At 49.6% G+C, this 9,396-nt stretch overlaps 1 protein-coding gene across 1 annotated transcript in view; it reads left to right on the top strand.

Annotated features, from left to right (window-relative positions):
• Positions 1–9,100: 9,100 nt before the first annotated feature.
• Positions 9,101–9,396, top strand: part of IGSF3 (immunoglobulin superfamily member 3) — a 58,004-nt gene continuing 57,708 nt past the window's right edge. The window contains exon 1 of the mRNA XM_065892785.1: positions 9,101–9,173. Within this exon, the coding sequence (XP_065748857.1) occupies positions 9,101–9,173 (73 nt within the window). The remainder of the gene's footprint in view (positions 9,174–9,396) is intronic.

Genomic DNA, 9,396 nt, shown 5'->3' with positions numbered 1-9,396 from the left:
GGGACGCCCTGGCTGCTGCCCTTGCCTTGACTCCTACTGACTTGATGACCTTGGGTGAGTCACTGACTCCCTGGCCCTTAGCTCCTCACTGAGGAGTAGGAACAGCATCCCGGTGGCCCAGGGATTTGGATGCCAACCGCCCTGCCCACAGGGAATCCTCCTGAGTGCGTGAAGTCCCTTCCTGCAGCTATAACCTGGCCTCAGCTCCCCTCCCTTCCTCTCCCCGGATCTGATTGCTGCCCAGCACCCCCCCAGGAGGACCAGGCGTGGATGGGTGCCCCTGGGGCAGGCCGGCACCAGGTGACGTCTGCTGAGAACGGTCAGCCTCTGAGCACCCGGCCGGGAAACTTCCTGCTTGCTCCCTTAGACTGGCAGGAATAGATGCACAAAAGAGGACAGAGCTGCTGACGAGCGGCCCAGAGTTGAGGACACAAAGGACTGCAGGGGAGTGAGTCAAGGCCCCTGAAGGTCCTGCCGCGAGTGTCCATCCAAATGAGATCTCAGCGGCCCAGGGGTGTGAACAGAACAGTTGCTGGGATTCCAGCGCAAGGAGGATGCTTTAGAAGAGGGAGGTGCGGGACTTCCCTGGCGGTCCAGTGGTTAAGTCTCCGTGCTTCCACCGCAGGGGGCATGGGTTCCATCCCTGGTTGGGGAACTAAGAACCCGCATGGTGCCATGGGAGGGACGAGAGCACTGATCTGGGAATCTGGAGACCTGGCCTCTCTAAGTCCCTTTGTCAGGAACTGGTCGTGTGACCTTGGACAGGTTGACCTCAGCTCTGGAGTGCATTGCCTCTGCAGAGGAGCTGGCGCCACAACCCCGGCCCCTTTCACTGTTCACATTGTGCTTTCCGGACCTGTGGGCTTTCTTACTGGCTGCTAAATGCCTGTGGTTAATGAATAATTGCTTCAGGGGCAGAGGTGGGCAAGTGACGACTATGAGTGAAGATGTGTGGGGCACACGTGTGTGAGATGATTTTAGGCAACAGCATTCCGAGGAACTTGGAAACGACTTGCTAAGTGGTTTTTGCTGCAGGCTCGATGGCAGGTGGCCCTGGTGGCCCCCTGCTCACACCTGCCACCCTGAGCTCCCAAGGCCCGCTGGAGCCGTAATTGATGTTGCTGCGGCCAAGCCTCTGCCCTGCACCTGCCGCTGTCACGCCCTACCATTCAGTACACTTCAGACATCCTACGTCCCAGTTGAAAACCGCTGGCTATAATTCTGGTTGAGGCTTTCCCTTTTCCACATTTTCTTAATCCAGTTGAGCTAATCTGCCTTTTCCTACCTATGTGACAGGAATTTTTAGCTCCGTCTCAGGTCAAGTTTTGCTCTGTCTAGAATTCCACTGTGTTTCTTTGGGGTTTATCTTTTATATCCCAAGCATCCTGACCAGCTCCATTGCTTGGACCCCTGCCCTGGAAGCGTAACAGGTAATTCTTGCACATATTAAACAACAGACTTGGGAGTATGAAAACAAATGTTCTGTAATTCAAAGTACAATTTCATGGAACAAACACTTGAGTGATTTATCAATCCTACGTTTAAAATCTGATAACATTTTATTAGGTCCTGCAGTATTGTAAAGGGTCGTCAGAAACACCAGTTTGAGCAATAATGTTCCTAACTCTTCTGACTTAAATCACAGCACAATTTGAAAGCCCCCCTCTCCCAGCTTCCTTTTGTCCTCTTCTACCTGCGGCTCCAGCCTCTGCCCTTTCTGAAGGTTGCCTTCCTTCCACTGTTACAGGGGCTCCTCTTTGTTGCGTTTTCTTTGCTCCAAATGCTGCTGCTGCTTTTCCTTATTTTAATTTTTTATTGTGGAAAATCTCAAATGTAGACTAAAGTGGAGAAAATAGGATAATGAACCCCCATGCACCTCTCACCCAGTTCTAACAATTATCAGCTCATGGCCAATCTTGTTTTATGGGTACCCTTGCTCACTTCCGTATCCTTTCTGTATTATTTTCCAGAAAATCCAAGGAAAACTTATTCTACTCCCACGTGTTGTTGAGAACTCTTGCCCACTAAGCTGCATTTACTAGTAATGTATTTTCTCATTTAAAAATAATTTTCAGAATAACAAGGAGATAACGTTTCATCCCCATCAGATTGGTGACGGTGTAGTAGTCGAACGATACCAGGAGATGATGAAGATACAAAAAGAATACTTAAACACTGACCCTGGGAATATAAAGTTGGTGTACCAGTGTTGCAGAGTCATTTGGGCAATGTCTCCTGTGACCAAAGATACCCCTAGACAAACATTACAAGCGTATTTATTGCAGTGAAATGTTGCAAACGTCTGAAAAATTCATCAACAGGAAAATGAATTTAAAATTTGTGATACAGATGGCGGTGAATATTCCTGCAATGAACTGTGATCTGCAATCAGAATGAATTCACTAGAGTGACATATGTCAACAAGGATTACTCGCAAAAGTGTTTTGTCAAGTAAGAAAGATGCAGAAGAGTACCTACAGTGTGATGCCATTTTACAAAGTTTGAAATCATGCAAACATTATTAATATGTTTTTGGATACATACATATATAGTAAAAGCATAAAAATGCATGAGACTGATAAATACCAAGTTCAGAATGTTATTTCTGGGGTGGGTAGGGGTAATTGAACTAGGAAGGGAGTGAAATAGGGACTTGATCAGTGTCTAATGCTTTCTTTCTTCCTTTTTTTTTTTTTGCAATTAATTAATTAATTTGGCTGCATCGGGTCTTAGTAGTGGCATGCGAGATCTCTCGTTGCGGCATGCAGGCTCCTCCTTGTGGCGTGCGGGCTTCTCTCTAGTTGAGGCATGCGGGCTCCAGAGCGTGCAGGCTCAGTAGTTGTGGCGTGTGGGTTCTCTAGTTGTGGCACGGGCTCAGTAGTTTTAGCATGTGGGCTTAGTTGCCCCATGACGTGTGGGATCTTAGTTGCCCGACCAGGGATCAAACCCACGTCCCCTACATTGGAAGGCAGATTCTTAACCACTGGACCACCAGGCAAGTCCCAGAATGCTTTTTTTCTTTCTTGAAAAAAAATCTAAAGCAAATGTGGCAAAAATGAGGATTTGACTGTCTTGGATGTATACAGGTATTTATTATTCTCTATACTTTTCTATATATTTTAAATACTTTCTCATTCAAGAAGTAAATTTAAGAAATGTGTACTTGTTCTTCATCTTCTGACGAGCTTGAGATGGTCACTGTGTCACATGATGTTGCCAGCATCTAAACCAAAGCTCAAAAACTTGTCCATTCCTGAGAAAATGCTTATTTTCTTTGTCATCTAATGACATTAGATCACAGTTTCTCCCTAAATTTAATGGATTCCTAGAAGTGCATGACTCCACGTATTTTCCAGACGCTCGTATCGATAGTTAGCAAACGCCAAGTAATGAAGCCCTAAGGATTTGACTTAACAAGCTTACAGGAGAAGCAATTGCATTGTATTTTCTTTTTCCTGTTGGAGAAGGTGTGGACAGTGTGAAGAGGGGAGACTGAGGAGGGCATCCTGTCTTGCCTGTATGGGGACTGGTCCTAGATGCAGCTTCTTCCCTTTCATTTGCAGTTGGTTAACACCTGTTTGCACTGGAATAGGCTGGATGGGCCTTGGAAGAGGGAGGGTTTAGATAATGAGAAGTGGTTGACCTGATGTGTCGCAGGATTGAGGGCCCATCTATAGTGAGACAGACCCCTCAAGACCTAGTCCCTGCCCGCCATCTTCACCTCTGCTCCCTGCCCACCTGCATTCATGCTCCCCTTCCGGCCAGAGAGCCCACACCAGCCCTGTGAGTGAACTCATCCTTGGTTCTCTGGCCTCTGGCTTTGCCCGTGCCCTGTCTTCTCACGTGGCATGAGTGCCTGTACCTGCTCCTGGGCTGCCTGCCTGACTCCTGCTTCCAAGACTCGGATCAAGGTGCCCTCCGTGTGATGCCCTCCCTGACTCCCCAGGCTGACCCCGCCTCCCCCAGTACCTGTACAACTGGCTGCTTGTGTGTGGCTGGTGCTTAATTCCATGCTCATCTCCCTACCTGTCGTGCAAGTGGCGTGGTTCAGAGTACAGACCCCACGTGTGCCCGGGGCAGAGTACTTAACCTCTCGGCGCCATACTCATCTGCAAATGAGGATAAGGATGGCACCTACCTCCTGTCGTTGTTGTCAGGGTTAAATGTTGTCATGTGTATGAGGCGTTTAGAGCAGGGCCTGGCAGGATACTTCTGCGAGAGTTAGCTGGTGCTGCTGTCGTCATTCTTCCATTTTCTTCCCTTCCTCTTTCTTTTCACTCTTCCTCCTCTTCTCCCTTCCCTCCTTCCTCTGTCTTTTAACATCTTTTTTTTTTTTTTTTTTTTTTGCGGTACTTGGGCCTCTCACTGTTGTGGCCTCTCCCGTTGCGGAGCACAGGCTCTGGACGCGCAGGCTCAGCGGCCATGGCTCACAGGCCCAGCCGCTCCGCGGCATGTAGGATCTTCCCGGACCGGGGCACGAACCCGTGTCCTCTGCATCGGCAGGCGGACTCTCAACCACTGCACCACCAGGGAAGCCCTTCTTTTTCCATCTTGTTTAGCTCTTCAACACTGGAAGATGGAAAACACTGGAAGCAAAATGTATAGGTGGGAATGAGTCACAGCGGGCTTGGGGGGGAAAGGCAAATTGTGGAAGGACTGGTAGGAATCAGGTTACGTAGATGGGGGAGCGAGGCCAGAATCTGGGAGCCTAGAATACCAGGAGGAGGAGTTGGACAATAAGGGATTGGCAAAGTGGAGCCCCTGGGCCATTGTGCCTGAGGCGGGAAGCTGCCGTGGGGGACATAAGAGGCAGTAAGTTACTGGGTGGACTGGCTGGGGCGGAAGGAGAGAGTGGCAGTAAGGAGCCGAGTATTAAAATATGCTAAAGACCTTTAAGATTGAAGAGAAGACAGCTGGACAGGGCTGCTGGTGGTGGCAGGGGAACAGGAGGGGTTCTGGTGAGGAAGGAGCAGGCTTGGGTGAAGGAGTAGAGTTAGGCTGAAGGAAGCCACAAAAAGAGGGAAGATAACAGAGATAACTTTTTTTTTTAAATTTTATTTTTAGTTTTAATACATGTGGAATGGCTTAGGATTTGGCATCAAATTGGTGTATTTATTGAGAATACCTGCTGTGGATGCCAGCTAGAGACACCATGAGCTCATACACTTACAGGCAGGACAAGAGCTGGGAAACAATGTGCCCAGGCATCATCGTCAGGGTTCTCTGGCTGCGTTAGGTGTTGTAGGATTCTGTCCTCGACCTCTCTGCGTTTTTCTAGTCCGTTTTGATGAAGGTAGAGGTCATACTCCTCCAAATCGTTTAAAGTTATGTACATCACTTTAAAACAAGAAAGGACAGCAAGTATGTGGCTTGATAAGGAAGAAAGAGATGGGCTGATGGGCTGGGTCCTGTTAGGACGGACAGCGATCAGTGCAAGGTTCTGAATCCAGTTGCACAAGTGTGGGAAGGGCAGGTGGTAGAAGGATGGAAGGTTTTAGCTGGCAGACGTCAACCATGTGATGTGTCCACCAAACAAATCTGTCTTATCTGTCTCATCTGTGGTGTCTAGAACCGAGGGGTAGTGGTCTGCTCGTTCCTTGCTGACCAGACCATGCGTGGGGAAGAGCACAAAGTTCTGGGCGACACGCTTGGCGGGACAGAGGCAAACTGGAGCCCGTTTGTAAGAAACAGGGAGAGGAACCAAATCCATATCATGCACAGCCACGGAAGATGTCCAGCTGTTCAGCCTGGAGACAGAAGCTTCAGAGCTTCTAGATGGTGAGCCCCTTGAGTTTCAAGATCATTCTGTGCGTCTCTTTGTAGCCTCAGTGTCTGCTTCAGTGTCCAGTGCCTAGAATGTGCTCGTTTATTGCCCATTGAATGGATAAATGAGAAACTGGGTTTGTCCAGGACCCTGGAGCCCGATTTCAGTTCACAGTAAAGAACTTTCCAGTAGAGCTTCCCCGCCTGGGCTGCCATCAGCGGCGATGTGCCTCTGCTGGGGGGATGTCCACAGGCACAGTCAAGTTTAGGTGGGTGGTTATACCAGTGGGTCCCAAGAATCTATCATTGTTTACATGAGTCAGGACTTCGTGGTGGAGGAGAGGAAGGGGGAGTGGGTAAAAGTGTGTGATCATTGAGGGTGGCCAGGAGCAAGTAGATTTGTAAATGAATCTGATGGCAAATTTACTTACAAGTACACACCCCCGTCCCCAAAACGGTGCTTTTTACAATTTCTAGGTAAAATGCCCTAATTTGAAATAGCATCGAGTAGAATTTAAGTTAATAGTGTGAACTGCAGTGCCATCTGCTTGGCTTCATGGCCCAGTAGATCTGCAGAGCCATTTGTCACAATTTGTTTTAAAGCCAGGAAGAAAAATACTCCTGGATGCCATCCAGAACTTCTCATGGAGATGCTGTCTTTGGAATGTGGAAGGGGTGGGTGGTGAGAAAGCTGCCCACTCGGGCAGAAGGAGGGCCATGTGCTGGGAGGCAAGAGACGGGGGTTCCAGTTTCCCTCGCTGGCTTGCTCATAACTTTGGGGAAGTGGCACAACCTCTTATGCTTTGGGGCCTGGTGTGGAGCGGCCAGGCAGACCACAGCTTCTCCACGTCAGGGCTGGGCCAGGTGACTGTTCATTTTTTCATTCATTCAGCTAGTATTTTTTGAGCTCCTATTAAGTGCCAGGCACCATTCTTTTTTTTTTTTTTTTAATTTATTTATTTTTGGCTGCATTGGGTCTTTGTTGCTGCGCGCGGGCTTTCTCTAGTTGTGGCGAGCAGGGGCTACTCTTGGCTGCAGTGCACGGGCTTCTCATTGCGGTGCCTTCCCTTGTTGCGGAGCATGGGCTCTAGGCACGTGGGCTTCAGTAGTTGCGCCATGTGGACTCAGTAGTTGTGGCTCGCAGGCTCTAGAACGCAGGCTCAGTAGCTGTGGCGCACAGGCTTAGTTGCTCCGTGGCATGTGGGATCTTCCCGGACCAGGGATCGAACCCATGTCCCCTGCATTGGCAGGTGGATTCTTAACCACTGCGCCACCAGGGAAGCCCCACACACCATTCTTGAAGCTGGGGATTCGGCAGTATTAGTGCTTTTTCTAGTCTAAGACCTAGGATGCTAAGAACATCACCATCCATTTCACTAATGTTACTGGAGAGCACAGCATTTCCTTCAGGCATAAGAACCGCATGTGGGAAAACTGTTCTGAGCTGGGGGAAGTTGTCACCAGCCTTCCAGCTGATGTGCTTGAAACCAAAAGGGTAAGTAGGGCTGACTCAGAAGTGCATGAAGATCAAGCCATGAAGGCTTGGATAGCTGAACAGATGCTTCTAGAGGCACCTTCCAGCCTGGAAGGAATCGTAAACCTGGGGTGGGGCATTCTTCCCAGGAAAGATGGCTGTGGAGTGGGGCTCTCAGCAGGATGAGGGGTCCTGCTTTGTTCAAGGAGAGGCTGAGGGAGGCCTCAGAATGGGGTGAGGGGTGATGTCAGCCTCTGTGAGGAGGGTAGGTACACGGAAAGGGGGTTCCCAGAGAGCAGCCAACTGAGTTCATCCCACGAGCACTCACTGGGCACCTACCGTCCGAAGTGCGGAGGGCGCACAGAGATAAGGTGAGGCTCTGACTTAAGGTGCCCTGAGTCTGCACTCAGGCAGGCGAGTGTGGAGATAAATGTTGGTGCCGGGCAGGCACACTACACGGGGAGAGAGTGACTGACAGCCTAAGGGGGCGAGGAAGGCTTCCCAGCAGGGATGACAAATGAGCTGGGCCTCAAAGTGTGACTAGGAGTTGGTTGGGTGTGGAGTAGAGAAAAGGCCATTGCAGGGGAGGAGCCTTTAAATCTTCCCGAGTTTATCTTCACGTTGTGAGTGGAGGCCAGAGACCCCGTACCCAGATGTTGTTCATGTGATTCTTGGTTCTCTGTGGGATATACTGCGTCAGTGCCCCCGCAAGGGGATGGTTATCCCTGTGTTTGAGGATGAGAATTCTTGGTGCTTAAGCTGCCTCAAGTCTTTTCTGAAACGTCGTGGGTGTAAAACAAACAGAATAGTCTTTCCTGTTCTGTGTGGGGGGAGTTGGAAAGGATGAGGGGCTGCGAGGTGACTGACACAGCCCTGGACGCAGAGGCCTAGGACAATGGACGGAGATGTGAGTGCAGGAAGGCAAGAAAGGATCCAGGCCGAGTTCCTATGAATATGCAGAGTTTAGGGACAGTTGCATGAGTGGGCGTGAAATTAACCAAGGAGTGGAGGAGACCATGGACTCCTCTATTCCAGGAAGAGAACTGAGTAAGGTAGACATCGGTGGGACAGTTTTGGAGGAGTAGGCATTATGGGCAGACACAGTGAATTGATGTAAACAAATTTCTGGAGCTGGCGACTCGAGGGCTTTGTCAAGCTCAATGCCTTAACACCAGTAAGAAGTGGGAACCGAAGGTGAGTTTGAGACGGGGCTTTGGGATTCTGCTGTTTAGAGGCAAGTTAATCAATTAATTAATTAATAAAATAATTAATAAATGCTTTGTAAGCAGTCATCCCAAATCTGTGTCTTAAAAATTATTTTATTGTCTTTCAGGAATTGTCTGTAGCTCAGGTTTCCGGGAAGGGTTTGGCTGGCGGCTGTGTCTCAGTGTCTTTCATGCTGGGGCCGGGCCACCGGCGAGCTGGAACAGCAGGGCCACCATCTAGCTGTCTTCACAGGGTCCCTCCTGGGCGCTGACTTGGGTTCCTCAGCATGGGGCGCTCAGAGCAGTCCGGCTGCTTATATGGCTCTCAGAGCTCCAGTTGAAGTCGCAGAGGGTCACTCCTCTCACAGTCGTGAGCCCACCCAGCTTCAAAGGCAAGAAACACAGATCCCTTTTCTTGATGGGAACAGTGTCAAAGTCACGTAGGCAGAGCTGGCAGGATGGGAGATCGCGTTCCAGGCAACTTTGGGAAATCCACCTGGGCTCAGGTGGGGCGCTCATATGAACAGGTGAACTCTCTAATAGTATGATTACAGCAGAGGAGGGTGGAGGGCACCTCCTGTGGTTTGGTGGGCAACCTGAGTCTCTGGGCAGGAGGCAGGAGGGGACGTAACCCATTACTGAGGAGATGTGGGCAGGGATGGAGGAGGAGAACCAGGTGTTCTGGGCGCAGAGCCGGGCTTGCTGTGGGAGCTCCGAGGCAGATGTGAACGGTGAGGACCGGAGAGTGGCGGGTTTGGCCAGGACGATGGCTCTTGTTTATCAAGTTGGTTTCTTCACTAACTTGAACCCTCTGCATCCTCCTCCCCTAGCCCCATTTTCCCCTTAGATTTTGAAATGACATTTCATTAGGAGAAGTTTTAAACTATCTTTGTCTTTTTTTTATTGCTTTCCTATTTTACTTTGGCATGCCATGTATTTTATTCATTTATTTTT

The sequence above is a fragment of the Phocoena phocoena genome, chromosome 1 (genome assembly GCF_963924675.1).
Source record: "Phocoena phocoena chromosome 1, mPhoPho1.1, whole genome shotgun sequence".
Lineage (NCBI taxonomy): Eukaryota > Metazoa > Chordata > Mammalia > Artiodactyla > Phocoenidae > Phocoena > Phocoena phocoena.
This window is presented reverse-complemented; position numbering and strand designations above follow the sequence as displayed.